Genomic DNA, 12,941 nt, shown 5'->3' with positions numbered 1-12,941 from the left:
GTGTCCAACACGGTTCCTACCTCAGGCCGTGGCAGAGGAGTTGGAGGAGGATTCTCCTTTGTCAGAAGCTGTGAATGGAAGGACAGGCAGGAAAACATTTATTACCAATGCAGTGCAGACTCAGAGAAACAAAGACAGCCACATCACACAATACACCACCGAACAAACACAGGTACAGTATTGTTGATGGAATCTTAAGTTTTATTCATTATGGAGTGTGCCTTTAAGAACCATATCCCACAGCTGAGGGGAGGGGGGAGAGGGAGAGGAGGAGCTACATGATGGACAGCTGGTGTCAGCTCAATGATAGCTAAACGGGTGTTACTGCTCATTTCACAGGACACAGATGCACCAAGGCTGGTGGCAGAAACTGCCACTGAACTTTTAAGTACTCACAAAGGGTGGGCTGAGGATCGATTAAGAGGAAATGATCCGTGACTATTAGTGCGTGTAAAGGGCGACCCTGTGGAATCTACAAGTGTGTCTAACCCTTGCCTGGGTTGGTAGGTTATCACTTGAAGACGGCGCTCTTAAGTTGGTCATGTTTGGTTGACTTGGAAGATTAGGAGGACAATGAGGAGGATCGACGACACCTGTTTATTCAGATTACAAGTATATCTCTCTCTCTATCTTCAATCCCATCTGAACTGAACTTTTCTTACATACCATCGTAAGACTGTAACTCTTGTTACCTGAGCTTGAATAAGTTTGGGATTTATATATTTACACCTATACATGCATAACACCATTAACTCTTGATTTACCTGGTTTAAGTTACTATACAATGTATATACTATACAATAATAAAACAGTGTTTTGTTAACAGTAAAATCAGACTCCAGGTGTGTTCTATTGCTGCTGATACGTTTACAGGATTGCGTGTACATGACAGTATTTACAGATAATCACACATAGCAAAGAAGACTTACACAAGAAGCACATACATACCAAGACATTCCAGTTCTCTAGATGAGACACAGTGAATATGAACAATGTAATACAAACATCCAGCTGTGATTCACAGCGAACTTACTTTTGGTGGGATTGTAGCCTTTGTTCCCTGCTGAGAAACACGCTGCTGAAAAACACAGAGACCCTGGTCAGGTCCATCAGATAAGATGCACACGGTAATGAGAGGCTTAGGTAGAGCAAGTAGGAGAAATTGATTTCCCAGAGCAGAGGAGTCCAAGATCAGAATCTGGAACTGAGAAGCAAGAACGGTGGGAGTGACTGGAAGAAAGAATGTTTCACACACCACCAACCTCCCCCCACCCCACAACCCCAGAGGGTGGCTGGAATCGAACACACTGATGGGGCGGTGAGAACAGACTCTCACAACATTGAAGATAGATCTAGACAGGTACTTGAAACACCAAGATAGAGAGGGCAAGGAAGTGGGATCAGAGTATGCAAGCAAGTACCCAGCAATGGCATGTCAGGCCAAAGGGACTAATTCCATCCAGTCTGACTCGGTGACTTTTGCACTGGGGGCAAGTAGAGTACAAAGTGATCTTTAGTCTATAAGATGATAAGAGATATAGATAAAGTGGACAACCAACTTTTTTTTTTAAACCAGGGAAGCAATGCCAAATACCAAAGAACATGCTTGTAAGATGATTGAAGTACAGAGGCGGGGGGATGGTGACATCACAGGGTTGTGTGGAACACTGCTGGTGGTGATAGAGGTTGACACATTAAGGACAATCAAGAAGTGGAAACCGTTATAACGAGAAAAGGAAGAGAGGTGGGGAATGGTGGGGTGAAGACAGACAGTGTTGGATGTGGGCACCCTTGGGTGTAGAAACACAAGGGTGCTGGGATGGGGTTTGCTGAGGAATGCCAGGAGGACACACCCTGCCCAAGCCCCTTTCCCCAGGGGAATAGTCCAACTCCCTCCAGTGCTACCTTTGTTTTTGTAGGCAACACCAACAGCGATGACGACCACCAGGATCACCAGGACCACAAATATAGCGAGGATCCAGATTGGGATGGAGTTGGGCTTCGAACCTATTTGTGATTCAGAGGAACAGTCACATCAGTGACAGAGACAGGATTACCCCAATTCTCCCTTCACCAACCCCACCCACACCCTCCCATCCCACAACCATGCTGTCTTAGAGTCACTGATTCCTTTTCCGTCCTCTCCTGGGCCTGTGGTCAACCAAACCCCCTCACTCTCACTGCCCATGTACCGCCCCACTAGTGAATGTCTCTTACCCAGGATCAGGACGAGGGGCTCGGGGAGACCCCGGTGTTCCACCCAACAGGAGAACTCTGCAGTGTCCGTGGGCTCCACCTGCACCGTCCTGGTCAGCTGGTAGGTGTTGTCGTGATTGGGCAGGATCCCGTGGGAATGGGTCTCCTCCACGATCCGGCCATTCCGCAGAATAGTCACGTCGATGGACTGAGGGTAGAAACCAGTGGCCACACAGGAGAGGAGGCGGTTGTCCTCGGAGGCGGTGAAGTAGACTTCGGGGGGATCTGGGAGTGTGAGAGGAGGCAGTGAGTGGAGGCAGAAAGGGAGAAGGAGCAGAGGGCATAGGGAAAGAGGAAATGTCAAGGAGAAACAGCGCGGGGGGAAGAGGAGGCGGGGGCGAGAGGAGACTGGTGTGGATGTGTACGATGGCAAGGGGGCGGAGAGGGATGTAGGCGAGGGGGAGTCACTCCCAGACACACACTCACTCCTCACTCTCCCAACTCACTGGGTTCCAGGTGACTCTCCCCGGCCTTGACGTATTTCATCACCCACTCAGTACAGATCTGTTCCAGGTATCTCTTGTTGTACTGGTTTATGGCCGTGTTCCGGTCCAACTTGATTTTGGTGATCTGACCCCAGGGCACAGGGGTCACCCACACCATCCGGTCCTTGTCGAGGCTGAGAACATCCGACCCGTCCCAGCCGTACTGCCAGAAACCGGTGGTGGTCCCATCATCACGGAGCTCACAGCCGAGCATTAACTGTAGAGTGTGGATCCCTGGAACAACCCGGGGGGGGGGGGGGGGGTACATCCATATCCATCAAATGTGGCTCAGACAACACCCCCACAATCCCCACAGTCACCCCATTTCCCCCCACAATACCCACAGTCACCCTGTCCCAACACAATACCCACAGTCACCCCATACCCCCCACAATTCTCAGTTACCCCGTTTCCCCCCACAATACGCACAGTCACCCTGCCCCAACACAATACCCACAGACACCCCGTCCCCCCACAATACCCAGTCACCCCATTCCCCTCACAATCACACCATCCCTCCACAATCCCCAGTCACTTCATCCCCCCACAAACCCCAGTCACCCCGTCCCACCACAAACCCCACAGACACCCTGTTCCCCCAATCCAGTCACCCCATCCCACTCACAATCCCCAGTCACCCCATTCCCTACCTCTCACAATCCCTCCCATTGCTCTTCATTACACTCCCCATGTCTGGTCCTTCCTGTCACCCCCTCATTTCAAGTTGATCACCACTCACCCCCTGTCTGGTTGGTCCGGCTCATCAGGGTCCGGATGCTGGCCTTGAACACAGGCTCAGTGTCCTGAGAAATCTGTGTCTGCTGTTCCCAGTAGTCGGGTCCTTGACTCTCCGCCATCCACTGCTGACGGGGCACCTCTCGTCCCAACACACTGTCGTAGTAACTGATCTGCTCCTTGTCCACATACCCCGCCATCATGAACTCAGGGACCCCCGACCCCGGGGTCACCCCCGTGTATAAAAAATGGAGAGAGTGAGAACCTGGAACACAAGGAGAGAGTCAGAGAAGCTGGGAGTCCAGATTGCAAGGTAACCCATATGCCTGCAACCAGCATTCTGAGACCTGAGACACTGGGGTCAAACACCACCCTCCCCACCACTGAGAGCATCCGGGTCCCAAATCCGGTCAATCCACACATTGATAAAATGCAAAAGACATCGATAGGATGCAGAACTGGGCTGAGAAGTGACAGATGGAGTTCAACCCAGATAAGTGTGAGCTGGTTCATTTTGGTAGGTCAAATATGATGGCAAAATATAGTATTGATGGTAAGAATCTCGGCAGCGTCGAGGATCAGAGGGATCGTGGGGTCCGAGTCCATAGGACGCTCAAAGCAGCTGCGCAGGTTGACTCTGTGGCTAAGAAGGCTTACGGTGTATTGGCCTTCATCAATCATGGAATTGAATTTAAGAGCAGAGGTAATGTTGCAGCTATGTAGGACCTAGGTCAGACCCCACTTGTAGTACTGTGCTCAGTTCTGGTCGCCTCACCACAGGAAGGATGTGGAAGCCATAGAAAGGATGCAGAGGAGATTTACATAGATGTTTAAAAAGCACACACAAGGAAATCTGCAGATGCTGGAAATTCAAGCAACACACACAAAATGCTGGTGGAACACAGTAGGCCAGGCAGCATCTATAGGGAGAAGCATCTTCCTGGTGCCTGGCCTTTACAAGAATGTTGCCTGGATTGGGGAGCATGCCTTATGAGAATAGGTTGAGTGAACTTGGCTTTTTCTCCTTGGAGCGACGGAGGATGAGAGGTGACCAGATAGAGGTGTATAAGATGATGAGAGGCATTGATCATGTGGATAGTCAGAGGCTTTTTCCCAGGGCTGAAGTGGCTAGCACAAGAGGGCACAGGGTTAAGGTGCTTGGGAGTAGGTACATTTTTTCTTTTTTTTTTATAAACACAGAGAGTGGCGAGCATGTGGAATGGGCTGCCGGCGACAGTGGTGAAGACAGATACGATAGGATCTTTTAAGAGACTTTTGGATAGGTACATGGAGCTTAGAAAAATAGAGGGCTATGGGCGACTCTAGTAATTTCTAAGGTAGGGACATGTTCGGCACAATTTTGTGGGCCAAAGGGCCTGTATTGTGCTGTAGGCTTTCTATGTTTCTATGCATCACTTTGAGCAGCACCTGAAGACAGTGAGGGTCCATATCCCTGATCACATCTGCAGTTCCCTGGCTGAGCTGCCGATATCCATGAGCTGTGGTGTCCCGACTGGGTGATGGAGCGGGGTTATGAAACAGGACATGTTCACCAGGACCGGACTGGTCAAATCATCAGTGTGTCTCTCTGAGATCGGGGTAAGTGTCTCTGGACGGATAGGGAGGTGCTCAGTGCTGGTGAGAACACTTCCAGTCATGGTCAGGAATAGTCTGTGCTCCCTCCCTGGTTTAGTTTCTCCCTGCTGTCAGTGGAGAGACCAGCTGAGAACTTGCACAAAGTTCCCCACCAGTAGCAGCACTCTCCCAGCTCCTGTAGAGTGCTTCTCACTTCACCTCTGACCACAGTGACTCCTGGGTACTGAGATGTGCTCCTGGGGTCACTGACAGGATGTCTAGAGGGTGGGGCATTACATCTCCTGCAAGAGGGTGACCTCTGTCCCATGTGCCGCTGTCTCTGGAAAACCACATTCAAAGCAGAGAGAGGATCTAAGTGCAGGACACACTCTCCACTGATGGACAGGACATCACTTAATCAACAGAACCAGAGGCAACAGTGGGACAGGCAGAATTTGTGGGATCACTAGTGGAGGAAAGTAATAGGAAGGGTAGGAAAAGGGGTTACAGCCTTTTTGTGAGGAAGCACAATATTTGGCCTTTAAAGAAGGGTCTACATAGTAATGCAGCAGTTAGCAAAGGACGTTATAGCGTCAATGATCTGGGTTCAATTCCGGTTAATAGTAAATTCTGTAAGGAGTTTGTACATTGTCCCCATGAATGTGCAGCTTCATCCAGGAGCTCCTGTTTCCTGCCGCGTGCCATAGACACATGGGTTATACGTTTGGGCCTGCTATGTTGGCACCAGAAGCAATATTCCCTCTAAGGTCTGATTTTGCCACGAGTGCATAAAGGAATTTAAACTGCGCACAGAAGGTTATCATCCTCTACCTCATTGGCATGTGAAGTGTATTTCACGATCGTACACAATTACATTTCCTTTTCCGGTTTTTGATGTGGACGGTGTTGACAACCTGGAGATTGCGATGATTTGTCTGCAGATTTCAGAACTGGCTTTTGCACATGAGAAATAAAATTCAGTGATGTGTATTATTTTATTTTTTTAAACAACACACAGAACTTGGTCATTTATTGTCCTCAGAATAGCCTCAGGTTTACTTCCACTAAAAAATTCAGTCTCATTGTCACAGGGCAAAAACCTGCCCAGCACCAGATATTTGAGCACACTGCTGATTACAAACTGGAGGGGACACTGACCAAAAGCAAAGCAACACTTGAGGGCTTCCCCCAAAACATCCTCAGATTGTGTTGGTCAAGAACCTGGTCATCAGGTGTGAGGTGCTCTCAGGGCTGCTGTACTTGGCGCAAGTGTGGCCCGTCCCCCGCCCCTGCAGCTCAGAAATCACCTGAGCTGTCTTCAGATTCGTCTGGGGATCCAAGATGGAGCGGGTCAGACGGACCACCATGCACAAGTCCCTGGACAACGGGGTCAAAAATGTTCCCAATGTCGCCCTCACCCTGATGGCCAGCTTCGTGTGTGGCTGCATCAGGCTGTGTGTGGATCCCAGGTACGTGGGCACAAAGTACCACTACGTGCCCAGGTTCTACCTGTCGCCCTGGCTACGAAGGATGGGTCTGGCCCCTTTCCCGCGCAACACCCCGTCAGCTGGTCGTTGCCGCCATACCTGTCCTTCATAGAGAAGTTCTTTCAGGTCAACACCTTTGACCACAGGGCCATCAGGTAGTGGTCAGCATGTAAGGTCCTGCAGGCATTGCAGGAGAAGGATGAGATGGACACAGTGGGGTGGTTCCCTGAGCAGACTGTCCAGTTCATCTGGCAAAATGCCTCATCGCCAGACCTCACCAACAGGCACCAAGACCTCGCCTGGCTGGCGGTGAGAGGGGCCCTCCCAGTCCAATCCCTACTGTACGCCCGGAATGTCGTCTCCACATCCTGCTGCTCACGGGAGGACTGCAGAGAGGAGGAGTCAGTGACCCACTTCTTTGCACACTGTGGGTTCACGGAGAAGGTGTGGAGGAGGATGGAAGGGGCAGTGTCGAGGTTCATCCCCAGCAGCTGCGTAACAGAGGACTCTCTGATCTACGGGCTGTTCCCAGGGACGCACACCGAGACCAACATCCGGTACTACTGGCAGATCATCAACTCAGTGAAAGACGCTCTTTTGGGCGGCCCGAAACTTGATGGCCTACTAGCACATGGAGAATTCTCCTGCGGGAGTGGGAGGGATTGGGTGGTGGGGAGTATGCCCCTCAACTACAGTTGTATTATATATGAACCACCAGAGTGCTATCTGTATGGCTGAAATTGTTTAACTCTATAGAACATAATGATAATATCTGTAAAGTATTCACAGTTATTGAATGGTTTATTGTAAATAATTTTAGTGTATAAAGTATATTTTGTTAAATAAAAAAATCTCACAGATGTTTGGATGGATTGTAATGTGACAATTGGAGCAAACAATCACCCTTTCTTTCAGGTGACTATTTTCTCTCCACAGAGAGGAGACTGGGGAGGTGAGGACATTGGTCTGTCCCTCCTGCAGGACGTGGGAGTATAGATACATTTCCACTCACCACTAACACTGCAGGACAAACAGAGCTGCTGGACTCCGGGGCATTTTAGATGCAGAGAATGTGGTAAAAGGTCCACTTAGTGATCTGGTCACATCACAGGTCCAGGAGGAGGAGATGGGTGACCACCAGGTAGGGCAATAAGGACAGGGAGGTAGTGTCTAGGACACTCAGTGGTCACCGCCCTCTCAAACACGTATACCATATCAGACACTGCTGAGTGAATAATCTCTCACAGAGAAACAGTGACAACTGCCGAGATTGTGGTACCACTGCTGGCTGTGACCAAAGGCAGGAGAGGGAAAAGTCATGGTGAGTGTTAGTGGTGGAGGATTCGTTACAGAGGGGTAAAGACAAGTGCTTCTCAAGCTGAGCCCAGGAAGGTGAGATGCCTCCCTGGTGCCAGAGTCAGGGAAGTGTCAGAGTGGTACAGAAGGTTTTGAAAGGGCGGTTGAAAAGTCAGAGATTATAGTAGGTGCTGGTACCAAAGAAATAGGCAGAGAGCTGTGTTCCTGCAGAGAGTATAAATGGGGGTCTGGCAGAAGACAAAAAGCAGGATTTACAGTTGTAGTGAATTACTCTGTGCCAGTGAGAGTAGAAATCAGAATATGCATGGCTGAGGAGTCAGAGAGTCACCCATCTCAGAAAAAGGCCCTTCAGCCCAACTAAAACTCCTATCCAAGTGTCCCATTCATCAGTGTTTTCCATCTCCCCCTAAAGATGATGCCAGTGAACAACTTGTCCGAGGGTGACATCCTCCAGGCGGTTCACAAAACTACTTCACTTTAAACTTTTCCAATCCATGCATCTATCAGAGTACCTTTTAAAAGTGGTTAATGCACCTGCCTCAACCACTTTATCTGGGGCCATCTTCAGTAAAGATGAACCACCTATAGGGTGATGTTGTTGCCCTTTGGCAACTTCTCTTCACTCATAGAAACATAGAAAACCTACAGCACAAAGTTGTGCCGAACATGTCCCTACCTTAGAAATTACTAGGCTTACCTATAGCCCTCTATTTTACTAAGCTCCATGTACCTATCTAAAAGCTTCTTAAAAGACCCTGTCGTATCCACCTCCACCACCGTTGCCAGCAGCCCATTCCACACAATCACCACTCTGAGTAAAAAACATACCCGACATCTCCTCTGTACCTACTCCCCAGCATCTTAAACCTGTGTCCTCTTGTGGCAACCATTTCAGCCCTGGGAAAAAGCCTCTGAATATCCACACGATCAATGCCTCTCATCATCTTACACACCTCTATCAGGTCACCTCTCATCCTCCATCGCTCCAAATGAGAAAAGGCCGAGTTCACTCAAATTATTCTCATAAGGTATGCTCCCCAATCCAGGCAACATCCTTGTAAATCTCCTCTGCACCCTTTCTATGGCTTCCACATCCTTCCTGTAGTGAGGCAACCAGAACTGAGCACAGGACTCTAAGTGGAGTCTGACCAGGGTCCTATAAAGCTGCAATATTACTTCTCGGCTCCTAAATTCAATTCCACGATTGATTGATGAAGGTCAATACACCATACGCCTTCTTAACCACAGAGTCAACCTGCACAGCTGCTTTGAGCATCCTATGGACTCGGACCCCAAGATCCTTCTGATCCTCCACACTGCCAAGAGTCTTACCATTAATACTATATCCTGCCATCATATTTGACCTACCAAAATGAACCACTTCACACTTATCTGGGTTGAACTCCATCTGCCACTTCTCAGCCCAGTTTTGCATCCTATCAATGTCCCGCTGTAACCTCTGACAGCCCTCCACACTATCCACAACACCTACAACCTTTGTCTCATCAGTAAACTTACTAACCCATCCCTCCACTTCCTCATCCAGGTCATTTATAAAAATCCCTGAGGCACTCCACTGGTGACCGACCTCCATGCAGAATATGACCCGTCTACAACCACTCTTGGCCTCCTGTGGGTAAACCACTTCTCGATCTACAAAGCAATGCCCCCTTTGATCCCATGCCTCCTTACTTTCTCAATAAGCCTTACATGGGGTACCTTATCAAATGCCTTGCTAAAATCCATATATGCTACATCTACTGGTCTTCCTTCATCAATGTGTTTAGTCACATCCTCAAAAAATTCAATCTGGCTCGTAAGGGACAACCTGCCCTTGACAGAGCCATGCTGACTATTCCTATTCATATTATACCTCTTCAAATGTTCATAAATCCTGCCTCTCAAGATCTCCTCCATCAACTTACCAACCACTGAGTTAAGACTCACTGGTCTATAATTTTCTGGTCTATCTCTACTCCCTTTCTTGAATAAAGTAACAACATCTGCAACCCTCCAATCCTCTGGAACCTCTCTCGTCCCCTTGATGATACAAAGATCATCGCCAGAGGCTTAGCAATCTCCTCCTTCCACAGCAGCCTGGGGTACATCTCTTCCAGTCCCAGCGACTTATCCAACGTGATGCTTTCCAAAAGCTCCAGCACATCCTCTTTCTTAATATCTACATGCTCAAGCTTTTCAGTCCGCTGCAAGTCATCACTACAATCACCAAGATCTTTTTCCATAGTGAATACTGAAGTATTCATTAAGTACCTTGCTATTTCCTCCGGTTCCATGCACACTTTCCTTGTGTCATGCTTGATAGGTCCTATTCTTTCACGTCTTATCCTCTTGCTCTTCACATATTTGGAGAATGTCTTGGGGTTTTCCTTAATCCTGCCCACCAAGGCCTTCTCATGGCCCCTGCTGGCTTCTTCCTTAAGCTCCTGCCTATTAGCCTTATAATCTTTTAGATCTTTAACACTACCTAACTCTCTGAACCTGAACCTTTTCTTTTCTTCTTGACTAGATTTATTACAGCCTTTGTACACCACGGTTCCTGTACCCTACTGTAACTTCCCTGTCTCATTGGAACATACCTGTGCAGAACTCCATACAAACATCTCCTGAATATTTGCCACATTTCTTCCGTACTTTTCCCTAAGAACATCTGTTCCCAACTTAAGCTTCCAATTTCCCGCCTGATAGCCTCATAATTCCCCTTACTCCAACGCTTTTCTAACTTGTTTGTTACTATCTCTCTCCAATGCTATCGTAAAGGACAGAGAATTATGATCACTATCTCCAAAATGCTCTCCAACTGAGAGATCTGACACCTGACGAGGTTCATTTCCTAATACAAATCAAGTACAGTCTCTCCTTTTGTAGGGTTATCTATAGATTGTGTCAAGAAACCTTCCTGAGCACACCTAACAAACTCCACCCCATCTAAAACCCCTTGCTCTAGGGAGATGTTAATTAATATTTGGGAAATTAAATTCTTCTTTCACGACAACTGTTATTATTACACCTTTCCAGGATCTGTTTCCCTATCTGCTCCTTGATGTCCCTGTTACTATTGGGCGGCCTATAAAAAACACTCAGTAAAGTTATTGACCCCTTCCTGCTCCTAACCTCCACCAACAGAGATTCCATAGACAATCCCTCCATGGCATCCATCTTTACTGCGGCCGTGACACTATCTCTGATCAATAGTGCCACACCCCCACCTCTTTTGCCTCCCTCCCTGTCTTAACTATAGAGTCCCCTATCACTACTGCCTTCCTCTTCCTTTCCCTACCCATCTGAGCCACAGGGCCAGACTCTGCTGCAAAGGCACGGCCACTGTCGCCTCCCCCAGGTAGGCTGTCCCCCCCCCCCCAAACAGTATTCAAACAGGAGTACTTGTTGTCAAGGGGTAAAGCCACAGGGGTACTCTCTAGTACCTGACTCTTCCCCTTCCCTTTCCCTCTCTTCGCTGTGACCCACTTGTCTGTCTCCCATGGTCCCAGTGTGACCACCTGCCTATAACTCCTCTCTATCACCTCCTCACTCTCTCTGACCAGGTGACAGTCATCGAGCTGCATCTCCAGTTCCCTAATTCGGTCCATTAGGAGCTTCAGCTCGACACACCGGGTACAGATGTGGCCATCCGGGAGGCTGGGGGACTCCAGGACCTCCCACATCTGACACCGAGCACAGAAAACTGGCCTCACACACATACTTCCTCCTTTCCGCAAATAAAACAGGTAAACCTACCTCGCCTCATCCCGTTACCACCCAAGCCTGTTGAGCCAAAGCCCTATCACTCCATTACCTGCTCCAAATGCTGCCCACTGGATATGGCAGTCTTCTTTTTAAACCTTTTGCGCTCTACTGGTTGATGTCACGTGCCTATGCAGTCTTGCCTCTCTTTTACCCCAAGTAGTAAAAAAAATGCCTTCGCTCTGGAAATCAACCGTTCACTCGCAGCCTTCTTGCTCCCAGCTTTAACTTTTGCCCTCAGATCTTGATTACCCAACCCTAGGAAGAAGACTGTGGGCATTAACCCTCAAAATGTCACCATAAGACACAGGAGCAGAATTGGGCCCAAGTCTGCTCTGCCATTACATTGCAGCCCATCCATTTCCCCCTCAACTCCATTCTCCTGCCTTCTCCCCATAACCTTTCTTGCCCCATGATTCAAGAAACTATCAATCTCCACCTTAAATACACCCAATGACTTGGTCTCCACAGCTATCTGTGACACCAAATTCCAGATTCACCACTCTTCGGCTAAAGAAATTCTTCCACATCTCTGTTCTAAATGGATGTCCCACTATTCTGAGGCTGTGTCTTCTGGTTCTAGACTCTCCCACCATAGGAAACATCCTCTAAATATCCACACTATCTAGGCCTTTCAACATTCGATAGGTTTCCCCGAGATCCCCCCTCATTCTTCTAAATTCCAGCACCTTAAATCCATCCTCATATATAATAAGCCTTCCATTCTGGAATCATTCTTGTGAACCTCCTCTGAACCCTCTCCCAAATCAATACGTCCTTTCTTAAATAAGGGGGTCCAAAACTCCTCACAGCACTCTAAACAAGGCCTCACCAGTGTTTCTATAAAGGCTCAGTATTACATCCTTGCTGTTATGCTCTAGTACTCCTGAAATGAACGCTCACTTTATAGTTGCCTTTCTCACCATTGACTCAACCTGCAAATTAACCTTTAAGGAATCCTACACGAGGACTCCCAAGTCTCTTTCCACCTCATTTTTGAATTTTCTCTCCATTTGGAAAATAGTCTAAGCTTTTATTCCTTCCACCAAAGTGCATGACCATACACATCCCAACACTGTATTCCATCTGTCAATTCTTTGTCCATTCTCCTCTGCAAAGTCCTTCTGCAGCCTCCCTGCTTTCTCAACACTACCTGCCCCTCCACTTATTTTCATATCATCTGTAAACATGAACACAAAGCCATCAATTCCATTAACAAAATCACTGACACACACCATAAGAAGTGGTCCCTACAGAACAACACTCATCACCAGTAGCCAGTAAGGAAAGGCTCCTAGCCTCCTGCCAGTCAGTCAATGCTTGA

At 48.2% G+C, this 12,941-nt stretch overlaps 1 protein-coding gene across 3 annotated transcripts in view; it reads right to left on the bottom strand.

Annotated features, from left to right (window-relative positions):
* The window catches only part of LOC132394444 (class I histocompatibility antigen, F10 alpha chain-like), a 123,233-nt gene that overhangs the window by 61,340 nt on the left and 48,952 nt on the right, over positions 1–12,941 (bottom strand). For 2 of the 3 annotated variants that reach the window (XM_059970609.1, XM_059970611.1), the window contains 4 exons: positions 2,218–2,481; positions 1,906–2,007; positions 1,034–1,078; positions 21–68 (listed from right to left, as the gene is read on the bottom strand). In XM_059970609.1, the coding sequence (XP_059826592.1) occupies positions 22–68; positions 1,034–1,078; positions 1,906–2,007; positions 2,218–2,481 (458 nt within the window). In that variant the 3' untranslated portion in view covers position 21. Of the gene's footprint in view, positions 1–20; positions 69–1,033; positions 1,079–1,905; positions 2,008–2,217; positions 2,482–2,702; positions 2,976–3,480; positions 3,742–12,941 lie in introns of all 3 variants that reach the window. The other variant, XM_059970610.1, reaches the window with a different exon arrangement.

This window comes from Hypanus sabinus, chromosome 5 (assembly GCF_030144855.1).
Source record: "Hypanus sabinus isolate sHypSab1 chromosome 5, sHypSab1.hap1, whole genome shotgun sequence".
Classification (NCBI taxonomy): Eukaryota; Metazoa; Chordata; class Chondrichthyes; order Myliobatiformes; family Dasyatidae; genus Hypanus; species Hypanus sabinus.
Note: the sequence above shows the minus strand (reverse complement) of the source record. Positions and strands in the feature narration are given on the sequence as shown.